The sequence below is a fragment of the Emys orbicularis genome, chromosome 11, assembly GCF_028017835.1.
Source record: "Emys orbicularis isolate rEmyOrb1 chromosome 11, rEmyOrb1.hap1, whole genome shotgun sequence".
In the NCBI taxonomy this organism is placed as follows: Eukaryota; Metazoa; Chordata; order Testudines; family Emydidae; genus Emys; species Emys orbicularis.
This window is the reverse complement of record NC_088693.1, coordinates 18,703,917-18,720,040: the sequence shown is the minus strand read 5'-3', so window position 1 is coordinate 18,720,040 and position 16,124 is coordinate 18,703,917. Positions and strand designations below refer to the sequence as shown.

Sequence of the window (16,124 nt, the reverse complement as noted above, 5' to 3'; positions counted from 1 at the left end):
GTGTTATTTACTCCTTCACATAACACAAGAACAAAAGGTCACCCAATGAGGTTAATAGGCTTAAAACAAAAGGAAAGTACTACTTCACACAATGCATAGTCAACCTGTGGAACTCATCGCCAGGGGATGTCGTGAAGGCCAGAACTATAATAGGGTTCAAAAAAGAACTAGATAAGTTCTTGGGGAAAGATCCATCAATGGCTGTTAGCCAAGATGGTCGGGGATGCAACCCCATGCTCTGGGTGTCCCTAGCTTCTGACTGCCAGAAGCTGGGAGTGGACAAGAGGGGATGGATCACTCAATGATTGCCTGTTCTGTTCATTCCGTTTGAAGAACTTGGCCTTGGCCTCTGTCGGAAGACAGGATCCTGGGCTAGATGGACCATTGGTCTGACCCAGTATGGTGGTGGTTATGTATCATTATTAATTAAGTCATATAATTAACTAAGATGTTAAAACTGACCCATTGCCACCTTTAGCTAGTTGTAATTCTTTTGATGCTAGCCTTAAGCTTGGAGAATTATAATGCTGGAACTTGCCAATGTTACTTTGCAGTCATTAGGTTTTTCATAGACTTTATTGCTTTTATGTAAAACCACAGTGGACCAACCTGAATGTGAAGTAAGTTGCATGTGGAGTTACTCAATACAATCTTTCTCTGTAACAGTATCTCCTAATGCTATGCTAATCAAAAGGACAGACTTCACTATTTAAATAGGAGTGCCCTCATTAAATTAACAATACAAGGGAATGATGATTTTTTTAAAAACATGGGTGCATATGAAGATTAACTTTTAATTCCTATGAGGTTCATGTGTTGGTTTAATTGGAAGAGGAAAGACCTAAGAGCCAGGACTTGTGGGTTCTATTCCCAGCTCTTCTATTGAGCTCAGTGACTTTCACCTGTCAGTTTCTGCATCTGAATAATGGGGCTTACAGTTCTTACTTAACAAGAGTTTGTCAGGCTTACCTTAAATAATGTTTGTAAAGTGCTTGAAAGCCAGATCTTCACTACAAAGTTTTGCTGGCATAGCTGTGTTGTTTAGTAGTGTGAAAAAACCACATCCCTAACCCACATAGCTATGCCAGCAGCCCCCTCCCACACATGTAAGTGCAGCTTATACAGGCAAAAACAGTTCTTTTGTAGGTATAGCCTATGTCATTCATGGAGATGGTTTAACTATACTAGAAAAATAACTCGTTTTATTGGTGTACACTATCTTCACAAGGGGTTTTTGCCAATATAGTTGTATAGCCTTTGTATTGTAGACTAGCCTTAAGATCCTTGAATGAAGTTGTGATTAATACAAAATAACATTAGTTGTAATAGTTGCACTGTTTATACTTTCATAGGACAGAAGCATGAAAAAAAACACCCTTCCCAATCCGTCACCTTCTATCAGCTAGCTAGCAATGGTACACACTGTGAAAATTTGTCTTAGCTTAATTTTGCATCAGAGGTAAATTGTATAAAATGTCCATATAACTAGATTGGTGAAATTATTATTGTAAAATCTACTATATGAGATAATTATTCAGATAAGTTAATTGTCGTGTTCACCAGTCTCCAGTATCTCTTTCATTATTGTTCATCGCCTCAGAGCTTTGATTGCTGATAACACTTATGCTTTAGGTCATATTGTTGAGAAATGTTCAAAATGTTACAAAGCTATATAATATATATTTTATTGATCTTCAGTGAAAGGAAGTTAGGTTGCAGTCTGTGTTGTATAGCTAATGAATCACAAGCACGTTACCTCTTTCAGTAACAAGTCATGCAGTTTAAACAAGTTCATTCAGTTTTGTTTTTCCTTACCAGCTAATGGACTTTCCTTCAGTTTGTTATTCTGTTGGTTAGAGTTAATCTTCATACTATTGCATCAGCTGATGTGTGGCAGATACACCAGTGTATATCTGCTAATGATGGCAAAATATTAAGATCTTTGATCTAAATAGGAACTCCCTCTTTCCTCCCTCCCTCCCTCTCTCTCTCTCCTATTAGAGGCTGTGTATGCCCCTCTTCTGCCATACCAGGATCCCCCAATCTCTCCCGTAACCGGGAGTCCTGTGTGTCCCATTCTTTCCTGTTCCCCTCTTCCACTTCTCCTTCTAGATTTGTTGCTTTTAAAAGTATTCTGGAGTAATAAATTCAAATGGAGGTAATGATTTTACATTATGTAGTTATCCTCCATTTTAAATTTTTAGTTTGACAGTTGTTAAAAAGTCAAATTTGAAAATCATACTTGTATGAAAACATTAGACCTACTGTTGTTACAAATAATCCCTAATATTGCAAAAAATGAAAGAAATAAACAAAGTATTTATTGGTCCTTTCACTATATTAACTTTGTGCTTTTGACACCACTTTGTGGGTGGTCCATTTCACTGTTCTACTAATGGTCAGGTGAACTTCCTGTTTCATGCACTGGCATGAGATCCTTGTACTTTTGTTCTGAGGGTAGATCCCAGGTTCTGCAAGAGTGTTACCAGTAACACAGCAGTATAGCTGCTGCTATATCTGATTTTGGGTCCAGAGTGACTCCTTTTCTCTGGGCCCCTCAACAAGTCTGAGGTGCAGCAGTAGGAGTGGGGGAATTGAGACTAGTCTCCCTTTCATTTCTCTGGCTTCTATATATGGCAGGGAGTACAGGGAATCTGATGTTAAGGCTGTGGGAGTCCTTTCACTGGCTTGAGGAGCATCACGAGTATGGGAGCCAATTCCGCAGGCCACAGAACAGAAAGCACCTGGTGGCAGCAGGGACAGACAAACCATTGGGGGGAAGAGAGACAGAGAGAGAGGAAGGATGCCCTCCTCCAAAATAAGACCAATCGAGACAAGGGTCAACCTGCCTCTTCCCCCTTTTCCTCCCTAGAGCTAGGAGTGCAGCAGAACCAGGAGGTGCAAGATCCTGGAGGGAATCCTTTGTTCAACTCACTAGATGCCTCCATAGAAGTAGGGCCAGGAGAAAGTAGTGGGAAAGAAGTAGGACCTGGAGAGCAGTTGTATCTCCCGTCTCAGGAATCAGGAAGCCAGGAGAAAATCTCCACTTCTAGAGAGCTGAAAGGCAGTGGGGATTCCGCATCCCTGGTGTGACTCTCTCTGCAGCAATGATCGGGCTCAGAAGAACCATGGCAATCCCCTTCCCAGCTTCATCCATAGGGAGTTGGAAAGTAGCATGTTGGAAGGCTGAATGAAAGTTAACAGGGAAGACGCCTTGGCAGTAGCGTGAGGCTAGACGTGTTTGTGAGTTTCAGACCGGCTCTTGCTCCCCTGCTTGAGACAATCATATCAACAAAAACGTAAAGAACGATCTGTGTAAAACATTATAAAAAAGGAATTTAAGAAATGTCTGGGGAGGCGGTTAGAAAATTGAGGGGTTTTTAATTAGGCCGTTTAAAAGAAATCTTTGACTGTTTCTTTAATCTTGAACTTAATTCTATACAACATTAAAATAGGTAGTGCTTTGATGGAAACTTACTAAATGTCTGCTTCACCTGGAATCTCTCAGATCAAGAAATGACTGATTCATTTAAATAAGAAAAGACCTTAACGGTAATCTTTAATTTACACAGAAGATGGTTCAATGAACAGCCAAGAATTCAGACATTAATCACACTCTCTAATTTGTCATTCATGTTAACTGAAACTCAACGGTTAGCACTTTGATTTTTCAACTGTAATCAGTTTGAGTTTAAAAATTCAGATTCTGTATAATTCCAGTCTTGACTGGAATCCACATTGTATGTATTGAAGCCTTCAATTAAAACCATGAATGTGAATGCTTATAGTAACATAAAAGCTAGGCCTCTATGTTCATTAAAATAAACTTGCTTGTGTCTGATGTCCATTGAGATGCCCACATATACCTGGCTCTAATAGCAAGTGTGTATTGTGCTTTGTAAAGCGATATTTCAAAAAGGGAGGAGTAGAAATATAAGGACCAGGGATTCTTTAGTTCTCTTTAATGACTTCTCCATATCCACATTCTCTGCTTGTGTTGCTGAAGCAAACTTGTGACTTCATCTCAGTTTCCTCCATTTAAATGACTCCAACACAGAAGCATTTTTCTTGGGCAAGAGGAGATGCCTAATATAACTCCATAACCCTCCCACATCTCTACTCAGACCATCCATTTGCCTCCATTATATATCTATAAATTTGCTCATTTCTCCCTCCCTTCTACCATCTGGGCAAATTTACAGGTCTATCATCGCATCTACAGCCTTTTCTGTGGGTAGACCTTCTGAATCCTCATTTGTGTCTTCATTTCTTTCCTTTCAGTTTGACTGTGCTGTAGCATTCTCCTCAAATCATAGCTTGTAAAACTCTAGCATGTCCAGAATGTTACTGTCTCCCTTCTCCCATGTAGAAAGAAAAATTACTCTCTCAGCCTCTAAAAACGCCATTGGCTTCCCATTCATTTAAGTATCCCATTTAAAATTGCTCTCCTGGTCTGTGTAATCTCCAAAGACTTCCTTCAGCATATCTCACCCTGCTCCTCATTCTTTATTTCCTCCCTGCTACTTCTGTTCTTCTACATACTTTTGCCGCCCGTGTGGAAAAGCCTTTTCTCTTTTGCTGCTCCTGTTCTTTACAACAGTCTTTCTGAATCTCTTCATGGATGGTTCATCTCATGTAAAAGCTTACTTGAATATGTAATTTCTTTGTGTATTCTTAATTTCTCTTCTCCTCTGCAGCTGGGCTTCAGTTTTAGTTATAAAAAAAAATTATAGGGTGGAATATTTAGAAAAGCTCAGCATTGGTCTTGCTTTGCTTTTTACATCCATTGCTGCCACAAATAGCTGAAGAACTGGATGGACCAGACAAAACCGTCAGTAGTCTATATAAAATGACTAAGAAATGGCCATGAGTACGGCTACCATGTGCTGTGGATTTATTTTCTATATGGCTTAATGCTGCTTTTTGGTTGTTGGTAGTGTCGTTTCTTTTTAAAGACACATGAAAAAGAAAACAAGCCTTTTTGCTGTCTCCTGTCCTATATCACTGACTTTAAAAAACTGACAACCAGCAGAGAACATTAAGAAATATTTTGTTTGTTTATTGTGTGGAGTAGAGTATGGCAGGTATAAGGGGAGGGCATGTATTTTTCAAGGTTGAGTTGTTTTAACTGGTAATTGTCAGGTTCTTTTAGATGGCAGAGAACCTGTTTTCCACATTACCCATTGTATATTATTCGGTGTGTAGAGTAGAATTAGTTATCCTTTTGGATATGGTTTATTAAATATTGTAAGTATACTTGTCCATAGTATGACAACACTAGAAAATAAAGATGAAGAATCTGAACTTCAGAAAACTAGCTGGAAACTCTGTGTATACACCTTTACCCCGATATAATGCGACCCGATATAACACGAATTCGGATATAACGTGGTAAAGCAGCGTTCTGGGGCGGGGGGGGGCCTGCGCGCCCTGCGGATCAAAGCCAGTTCGATATAACACGGTTTCACCTATAACGCGGTAAGATTTTTTGGCTCCTGAGGACTGTGTTATATCGGGGTAGAGGTGTATTTTCCTAGTTCTGAATCCTCTCTTTTGGTAGACTTCTTAGAAGTTAACTGGGTAATATAAAATTTAGCTACATCTCTTCTGAAGCAAACAGAACCATCTGTGACATTGCACTCTATATGCTTTTATGAAAATATGCTAATGAGTTTGAATATAATGTAACTGAAATATGCTTCATGCAAAAGGTCTCTTGTAAGGTATTACAAAGCTTATAATCTACCGAGTGTGGTCATCCTATTTGTATAAATGTATCCTCTCGTATCTGAAACGAGAACTATAACTCTGAGGGCCTATTGTAATTATGCAAAGTGTGGGCTGTTAATGGTGGTTTGGAATCTTGATGACTCCCATTAACCAGTACAATTGTCTGTAGATGGCTCTGTTTTACTGGTAAGTCTTCCTGTATACATGTGTGCTGGCAAGTGGGTAATGAAGTCTTGCAGTGACATGTGATCATGTCACCTGAACTGGAATCCATCTTTAACCTGGTGCTTTTCCATTGAGAAGGAGGGGGTGGGAACCCAGAGGGACAAAGGATTCCCGTCTTATGCAAAAGATATATCAATGGGTGGAAGAGAACAAAAGGGGGCAGCCATCATGAGGAATCCCCTAGCTACCACCTGAGCTGGGACAAGGGCTGTACCAGGGGAAAGGACTGTGCCCAGACTAGGAAGGAGTCCAGTCTGTGAAAGAAACTTATTGAAACATCTCTGAGGGTGAGATTTTATCTGTATTCAGTTTTATTACTGTATTAGACTTAGATTTACATGTTTTATTTTATTTTACTTGATAATTCATTTTGTTCTGTCTGTCACTACTTGGAACCACTTGAATCCTACTTCCTGTATTTAATAAAATCACTTTTTACTGATTAATTAACCCAGAGTATGTATTAATACCTGGGGGTGGGGGGGAGAACAGCTGTCCATATCTCTCTATCAGTGTTATAGAGGGCGAACAATTTGAGTTTACCCTGTATAAGCTTTATTTGGGGTTTAGACTCCATTGGGAGTTGGGCATCTGAGTGTTAAAGACAGGAACACTTCTGTAAGTTGCTTTCAGCTAAGTCTGCAGCTTTGGGGCACATGGTTCAGACCCTGGGTCTGTGTTGGAGCAGACTGGCGTGTCTGGCTCAACAAGACAGGGTGCTGGAGTCCTAAGCTGGCAGGGAAAGCAGGGGCAGAAGTAGTCTTGGCACATCAGTTGGCAGTTCCCAAGGGGGTTTCTGTGATCCAACCCATCACACCATCAACTTATATTGATCCAGAAACTTCTGGTTAGATTTAAGTTATATTGCTGATGAGAACCAACACTGAACAGAATAAAAACAGACCCTTTGGCCTACACCTTAGGAAAAAAAGTGAACTGGCAATTTGAGATGATTCTTCCAATTAAATGGCAGAGAAATTAATATAGACCAATAGGATCTAAACTACCTTTCTCTCTGAGACAAGTTTATTTAATCTAGGATAGGCATTGGAAGGAAAGAAAGAGTATATATTTTTTCTTGGCGCAGGCATTACAGTAGTAAAAATAGACAAATGCGAACAATTTAAGTGAAGATGTGCGTTTTTGGATTTAAATAAGCATTTAACACAGCTCACCTGTACCTGAAAATAGGCCAGTTATAGCACAAGAATATATGTTATCTATCATCTATAACAGAGGGAAGCTGATCACAGAAGCAACGAAAGGCAGGCCAAGAAGTCTAGAGATGAAGAATGCACTTAGTGGCCTTGGCAAACTAGCTTCTTTTCTGTCCCTTTTGAGTACCTCAACTTTTTGACTCTGAAGGCTAGTATCTGCCTCCCTATCTGTGTGTAAGTTTAATTTTTTTTTTACCAAAAGTAAACGCACACAACTATAATATTAACATGGATTTGTATCTTAAGTTATAGCTTAAATGAGTTTCCTGTTTGAGCTCACCAGAAAAAAACAAACAAACCTGCAGGTGATTGATTTAGTTCTCACCTTAGTGTTCCTGTAATTTGGGGGACCACTATTTTAGACCCCACAGCCTGCAAAAAGTGCACCCTACTTTGAAATCTGTTCCTAAAAGATGTTTGACTCTGGAATCTGTTACTACCTCATTTCAGTTGCAAGTACACAGAGCAACCTTTTTCTTTTTTGTTGAAGAAAGAAAGAGAGAGAAAAAGCAATTCACAGACAGAAGTAGTAATAATCAAATCTGAAATGTTGAAGAAATGTATTTATTACCCCTTTTCTCCCCAACCCTCTACCCCAATGTTAATTTATTGCAGCTGGGAAATTTTCTTTTAGCAAAGACTTCTTGCTAGCTCAATACTTGTATATAAACAAACAATGACTTTACCTAAAATGCTCTAGTCTGTTATATTGTTCAAGCATTATGTACAAAATGTAGTTTTCTTGGTGGGTGATATCCAAATTAGTACTTAAAAGTGTGATGAAATTATTAAACTGGCTATCTCTATTGACAGCATCAACAAAGAGAGCATTGTGGATGTTGAAGGCGTTGTGAGGAAAGTGCATCAGAAAATTGGAGGCTGTACTCAGCAAGATGTTGAGCTGCACGTTCAAAGGGTAACATGTTTTTAAGCAAATAGTGCACCTGGGTAATTATTTCTGACACCTTTTTAATACAAATTTATCAAAAATGTCAAATTTATGTTTTCAGTAAAAGTTCATAAGATTTGTAGACTGGTCTTACAGTAAACTGCATTAAAACAAACTTAAATGTTTAATACAGTAAACATGAAGCACTTTTGTGGTTTTTGTTTGGGGTTTTTTTTACACACGCACTCATGAAATTTTAGGAATTTGTGGTTTCCATCTACTCTTTTTAAAAAAAAAAAAAATCCTCATTTGGAATCATATTTTGAAGTTTATAGCTAGAACAGTTTGGCTAGGATTGGCTTTTAATTCCTGTTCTGATTCTTGTCAATAGCAAATTCTGTCCATACAGATCTGCCTCTTTCTTTGTAAGCATAAGGCAGGAATTTTTTTAGAAGTTTGTTTTAGTACAGAAAAATGCATATGTCTTCACTATGATGCACAGGAGCTATGCATCATACATGTCCCCTCTAAAGTTCTGTGAAATACATTTAAGAGAGTACATAAATTCCCCATAATTTGCATATTGAGGCTGGGGAAGTGCAGTTTGATAGAATTGGTATTTAACATTTATATGGCATCTTTCACCAAAAGGACACTTAAGCACTTCACAAACTACACCCCTAGGATGACTGCATTTTAGTAGTTTGTATGGGTAAAGTTCAGCAGCCAGTCAGTGTATAACACATTACACAGGTGCAGTGGGGAGGTATATTTTAGCCAAGAATATTGAGGAAAGCCCCTAGACTTACTAAAAGTTCCATGAAATTTGTTTTAATAATCATGCAAATCAGGCAGGCTGTGGGTTCTTTTGAAAGTGTCCATACATGTCTTACCGTACATTTAGAGAGTAAGCTAAGGGACTGTCTTAATCTGTGTTTGTGCAGTGTCTAGTCCAATGGGCTCCTGATCAGGGCCTCTAGCCACTACCATATTGCCAATATAATAATACTTTAATAAGTATCCACATGGACTTCTGTTTATTTTCCTCAGAAGGGAAAAGGACTGATGTGATCTCTCAGGTTCCAAAAGCCCAGTTATGAATCATTAGGCTGGCACCTTCAGGCTATCTCTCCTTGATGTGCTTATTCCAAAAAAGATATAAAATTAATTGTTTCCTGTTTTTTTGGAGGAAAGAAATGATACTATGTGTTCCCAGTACAGCTATGAGAATAAAGTCAATAAACATCTCCCTCTTTTGACTTTTTGAGTAAATTCGCACGCTTCCAGTTAACGATTTATGCAAACAGTGTTTCATGTTTATGCCAGAAATACCTTTTTTGTAAATCACCCTTTTGTTTTGAGCTGGGTTTTATTCTATTTCTGTTACTGTCTCACTTTCAGATCTATGTGATCAGTTTGGCTGAGCCCCGACTGCCTTTGCAGCTGGATGATGCCGTTCGAGCTGAGGTGGAAGGAGAGGAGGTGAAAACTTTTGTCCCTAACACACCTGTGAATTTTCATTGTATTTGTAGTTGAGCAAAAACATGAAAACACTTCTTAATGCAGTGATTTTTGCTTTTTGACTTTTATTTAACTTCCTTTACATCCAGATTGTGTGTTCCCTGAAACCTTCTCATCTATGTGATACTTGCTGTGGTACAGTGGGTAGTCAGAGCTGCATAATTTGCAGATACTGTTCTGTTGTACCAATTAGTGTTACAGGACCTCTTTCTGAAACAAGTACTTGTGCATGTTTCAGGCTTTTGGCAGTCCTCGAGGCTAGTTTATGCGTTGTATCCATTGTGAAAGGCCACATCTTGAACACTCGTGATCACACTGGGGGAACAAAGAACTGGTCATAGATTGCAAGGCCAGAAGGGAACATTGTGATCATCTAATCTCACCTCCTGTATAACACAGGCCATGGAAGTTCCCCAAAATAATTGCTTTTGAACTAGAACATATAATTAAAAAAAAAAAAAAAAAAAAAAGAATCTTGATTAAAAAATTGCCAGAGATAGAGAATCTACCACAATTCTTGTTTGAATTGTTCTACTAAGCCCCTCAAAATAGTATTAGAAGTCCTCCCACTGGATTTACAAATACTGCAAATGCTTTATAACCAAAGTGTGTTTCACTCTATGGAATGTATTTCTTTGTGTGTATGTTTTCATTACATACTTTTTGTACAACTGTTTAGGAAGGAAGAGCTACTGTAAACCAAGATACACGGCTGGACAACAGAGTAATTGATCTGAGGGTAAGGAACTGGTTATGTTACATGGTTAACTGCAGCAAATTAGAGCTTGAATATCCATGAGAACCCCAGGATTTAAGTTAATTGTTTTGAGCTCATGTTAACTGATCATTATAAATAACATTGGGGAAAAAACTATTGCACTAGTAATAATTGTGCTAAACATGCACTTGAATTGAAATCCTACCAAGATTTCAGTGTTTCATGATATAAAGGTACATGGATTTTAAACAGTGTCCATGTCCTCTTAGATATCTGATTGACATAGAATTCCAAGGATTCAGGTAAGAAAGTACTCGATGAATACAGGAGAGAGATACTGGATGACAAAATAAGGACTCGAAAGCATTTTGGGATGTAAGTCAGAGATGTATGTGGCTCAGTGAGCTCATTTTAATTTGAGTTTTTGGTCAAGATTTGAATTCAAGCTCCCAGATATGAAAGGTTAGATCCATTGTGGAACTAATCCTCAATTGTATATGTCTGAAAAGCATGGGCAGCCATAGTGGGAATAGAAGAATCACAAACCTCTAAGAATTATACTATATGTTCATCAGTGCTCCTTCAGAGCAATTGTCATTCCTGTTTGTAACATCATTTAAATGACCAGGATCCCATGTAAAAATTTCTAAGAAATCTTTAAATTCAAACAGAACTCAAATGCAGAGTTTTGCTCTAAAGAGCAGATGGCTTTTGTTTACAAACAGTCCAAGAAAAAAAATGATGGTAGTTATTTAGATTATAGTCTTTGGGACAAACACCAGGAAGGGGGAAAAACAATAACAGAAAATGTGGAAATGGCAGAGGTGCTTAATGACCTTTTTGTTTCGGTTTTCACCAAGAAGGTTGGTGGTGATTGGACGTCTAACATAGTGAATGCCAGTGAAAATGAGGTTGGATCAGAAGAGGCTAAAATAGGGAAAGAACAAGTTAAAAATTACGTAGACAAATTAGATGTCTTCAAGCAGGGCCTGATGAAATGCATCCTAGAATACTCAAGGAGCTGACTGAGGAGAAATCTGAGCCATCAGGAATTATCTTTGAAAAATCATGGAAGACGGGAGACATTCCAGAAGACTGGAAAAGGGCAAATCTATAAAAAGGGAAATAAGGACAATCTAGGGAATTACAGACCAGTCAACTTAACTTCTGTACCTGGAAAGATAATGGAGCAAATAATTAAGCAATCAATTTGCAAACATCTAGAAGATAATAAAGTGATAAGTAGGGCTGTCAAGCGATCAAAAATATTAATCGTGATTAATCATGTGATTTTAAAAAATTAATCGCAATTAATCGCACTGTTAATAATTGAATACCATTTATTTAAATATTTTTGGATGTTTTCTACATTTTCAAATATATTGATTTCAGTTACAACACAGAATACAAAGTGTACAGTGCTCACTATATTTATTTTGATTACAAGTGTATGCACTGTAAAAAGACAAGAAATAATATTTTTCAATTCACCCAATACAAGTACTGTAATGCAGTCTCTTTATCATGAAAGTTGAATTTACAAATATAGAATTATGTACAAAAAAACTGCATTCAAAAATAAAACAATGTAAAATTTTAGAGCTTGCAAGTCCACTCAGTCCTACTTCTTGTTCAGCCAGTCGCTCAGACAAACAAGTTTGTTTACATTTGCAGGAGATAATGCTGACCATTTCTTGTTTACAATATCACCTGAAAGTGAGAACAAGCATTCTCATGGCACTGTTGTAGCAGGCGTCGCAAGATATTTACATGCCAGATGCGCTAAAGATTCATATGTCCCTTCATGCTTCAACCACCATTCCAGGGGACATGCGTCCATGCTGATGACGGGTTCTGCTTGATAACAATCCAAAACAGTGCGGACTGACGCATGTTCATTTTCATTATCTGAGTCATATGCCACTAGCAGAAGGCTGATTTTCTCTTTTGGTAGTTCGGGTTCTGTAGTTTCCGCATCGGAGTGTTGCTCTTTTAGACTTCTGAAAGCATGCTCTACACCTGTCCCGATCAGATTTTGGAAGGCACTTCAGATTCTTAAATCTTGGGTCAAGTGCTTTAGCTAACTTTAGAAATCTCACATTGGTACCTTCTTTGCTTTTTGTCAAATCTGCAGTGAACGTGTTCTTAAAATGAACAAGATGTGCTGGGTCATCATCCGAGACTGCCATAACATGAAATATATGGCAGAATGCAGGTAAAACAGAGCAGGGGACATACAATTCTCCCCCAAAGAGTTCAGTCACAAATTCAATTAACACTTTTTTTTTTTTTTAACGAGCGTCATCAGCATGGAAGCATGTCCTCTGGAATGGTGGCTGAAGCATGAAGGGGCATACTAATGTTTAGCATATCTGGCATGTAAATACCTTGCAATGCTGACTACAAAAGTGCCAGGCAAATGCCTGTTCTCACTTTCTGGTGACATTGTAAACAAGAAGAGGACAGCATTATCTCCTGTAAATGTAAACAAACTTGTTTGTCTTAGCGATTGGCTGAACAAGAAGTAGGACTGAGTGGACTTGTAGGCTCTGAAGTTTTACATTGTTTTGTTTTTTGGTGCAGTTATGTAACCAAAAAAAAATTGTGAGATTAAAGTTTAAGGGGTGATGAAGCAGTCTTTGACTGATCCACAAAGCAGCAGTGGCAATGGTCTTGATGAGAGCTCTGTTTCCTAACCAGAGGAAAAACTATTAACTTATTTTTCAGTTTTGGGAGGGATCTTTATTTACATGTATACAGATAAATAATAATAAAGCAGGAATTAGATATTGTACCAGCCCTTCCTGAAAATCACAAAATGGTGAGCAATAATAGTTTGGAGGTGAATATTTAGGATCTGGAAAATGGCCATGTACAGCTAGGATATTAATGAAATACCAAGATGACTAAATAGGGAAAACTCAGAGAATGTAAAAAAAATAGCATTCCTTTCAAATATAGTGTTTTGAACCCAAGAAGCTTAATAAGACCTCAATTTTGAAATATAAGACGGAAGCCTTGAATATGGCACATAATTTGATGAATAATTTAGGTACTATATGTCTCACATGCAGCATTATATTAGGTAGCAATGCCATCCTAAGGACACTGTTTGTCCACTTTTCCCACAACATTGCCTGTGCTTTCTTCCCACACATAAAACACCTTTCCCAAGCTAATCTACAGAGCCGCTGTCCTCTGACAATTCAGATTCCTCCCAAATACCTACTACTACTATGTCAGCTTTAAGAAATTGACTGGCTAAACCACCTACCTGTTTTATTAACCTCTCTTTAACAAAACAAAACAAAACACAACCACCCTTCTGCTGCACATCATGCATTTGCCTTTACTAAGTAACAGTGAGATCTATTGATATGGCCCTGTTCTTCCTTCACTGCTCCTCCTTTTTATTTTCCCAGATTCCCCACTGAAATTCTATTTGTGTGAACTCCTCAGGGTAAGGATAGTGTCTTTTTATCTGTGTTGGGAGATGTGCAGCACCCTCTTTGGAGCTGTTAATGTAATAAGTAATAATGACACGGGTTCTCAATAAACAAATGTGAGAGAATGGAAAGCCAACAATCAGTGGTCATTCATTTCATTGAAAAGTGCTGGTATCAAGTTAATTGGATATTTGTATGAACACTGGATCTCCTCTTCTCAGCAACTAAGATTAATTTGGATTATTATCACAGAAGTTTTTATTTGCAGCAAGATTAATTACTATAGGATACTGAGCACCCTCCACTCTCTCTCTCTTCTCTGGAGGTACTCAGCAGCATCTCATTGAACTAGTCCCTTCATCAGTATCATATTTTAATAAAGCATTTGGTAGGGTCTCAGAATCTTACTCAGAAAACTAGGTTACTTGTGAACTAATGCTGTCATGTGAACGTTGATTGAAAGACCATAAAAAAAAAAAGGTAGTGGTAAAGGCAGTGTGTGAAATTGCAAGCAGAAGTCTGGTGGAGTACTGTGGAATCCATTTTTATTTAATATCTTTGATGATCTGGCAGAGGGGCGAAGCAGCATGCTAATGAAATCCACTAGAGATACTGGAAATGGCTGTGAACTCCGAGGAGGACAGAGAAATAATATGGAGGGACCTAAAGTTAGAAATATTGGCAGGAAATAACAAATTGAGATTAGACTTGGCCATAATGCAAGCTAATGCATCTGAGGAGAAAAAACTTGTAGCAGACTTACACAGTGAGAGAGAAACCAGGAAAGCTGTAATGCCAAAACAAACATAAGGGACAGAGACGAAAGAGATGAGGCGAGGCTAAGATAGTGTGGAGTAACTGTGATCTCACTTGTCTCTAGTTTAGAGGCCTGTTAAATTCTTCAAAACTCTAGGGGAAATTCTATGGAAGATCCTACCAACCTGTCACCTTAGACAATTTTCTTGTCTTAATGTCCATTATATGCAACTAGTGATCTTCAGGAGGATGGACTCTCCTGCGTCTCTTTCCACCTCAGATGTCCTCACTATTGTCAATTCCCCAAATGCCACAAAAACTCTTGGTCCCCCAATTTCCATCTGACTGCTTCCCAAATCCCACCTCTGTCTTTAACAGAAGCCATGTTTTTCCCTTTCCCCTGCTAGTTAAGAAGAATTGGTGGTGATGTAAAGGGAGAGATGGAGTTGGTGCATATTAAATGCATGTCTCAAGAGTGTCGCTCAGAAGAGTAGCTGAAATCTAGTAAGATTGTTTAATTTCTTAGTGAATTCTCACAAGGGTCAAAGGTTAAATTTTGATCTCTTCTCCACCGACACCCCTTCCTGTAGTCAGCAACCCGGCCCCAACTTCCAGTTGACTGAAGTTAGGTGCTTATTTGGCCTTCTTTCACCTAACACTTGGGCAGTTTCTCTCTACTCTGTCACCTTTCTGACTGTCCCTGAGTAGTTGTAAGCAAAATGGCAACTGAACAAAAACACTGAGTCATGCTCATGTCTATTCATAAGCTGGCTTTCAGTGTTCTGCAGGAGCTTCGCTTTACACTAGAGGACACCAAACTGGCTATGCATGAACCTGACCCTGAATTTTTATTCCAAAACACAGAGAGAGAGAGAGAGAGAGAGTGTGGAAGAGAGAGTTTCCCGCACTCTGGTGACTTTTTGTCCATCAGTGTGTGTTTATGTATGGGGATATGATTTTATGTAGAGGAATCCCATCACAGAGCAGAGAGACCAATAGGCCTTGTCTGTACTAAGCAACTTACCCTAAAACATTTTATCATTGCTCTCAATGGTTTGGTTTCTCTGGTGGTAGCAGTACTGGGAGTACTAGAATAGACAGGACTCCAGGCAGCCACCAGTGTTTCAAGAGCTCCGTACCAGATGTGGTCTGAGTAGGGTTTAGATGGCAAGGTGCTTAAAATGCTAGGAGTCAGCTAAAGCCCTTTCTGCACTAGCTGTCCCACTGTTGCTCCTATTGATGAATCTGAACCATTGATAGCAATGACAGGAAATGTATCTTCATTAGGATTATTTTGCTAACAATCATAATCCCACCCCATGAGGGCGTGGTGAGATCACACCAAGAATACAGTATTTAGTTCTGGGTACCTCATTATTAGAAAAATGTAGAGGAATGGGATAATTCAGAGATGAGCAACAAAAATCATTAGGGAACTGGAGTTGTTGGTTTATTAGGAAAGACTGAAAGAACTAAATACATACAACTTGGCTAGACCACAACTAAATAGTCCTTACACCAGATCTAAAACTGTGTTTGCTGACCATGTAACTACATTTATTTTATATTAGCTCAGGTGACCTCATTTCAAACACAATTTAACCAGCCAGTGTGGCTGGAGC

The 16,124-nt window shown here is 38.6% G+C and overlaps 1 protein-coding gene across 1 annotated transcript in view; it reads left to right on the top strand.

The window, feature by feature from the left end:
* Positions 1-16,124, top strand: part of DARS1 (aspartyl-tRNA synthetase 1) — a 67,633-nt gene that overhangs the window by 30,612 nt on the left and 20,897 nt on the right. Inside the window, exons 5-7 of the mRNA XM_065413117.1 lie at positions 7,986-8,088; positions 9,463-9,543; positions 10,262-10,321. Of these exons, the coding sequence (XP_065269189.1) occupies positions 7,986-8,088; positions 9,463-9,543; positions 10,262-10,321 (244 nt within the window). The remainder of the gene's footprint in view (positions 1-7,985; positions 8,089-9,462; positions 9,544-10,261; positions 10,322-16,124) is intronic.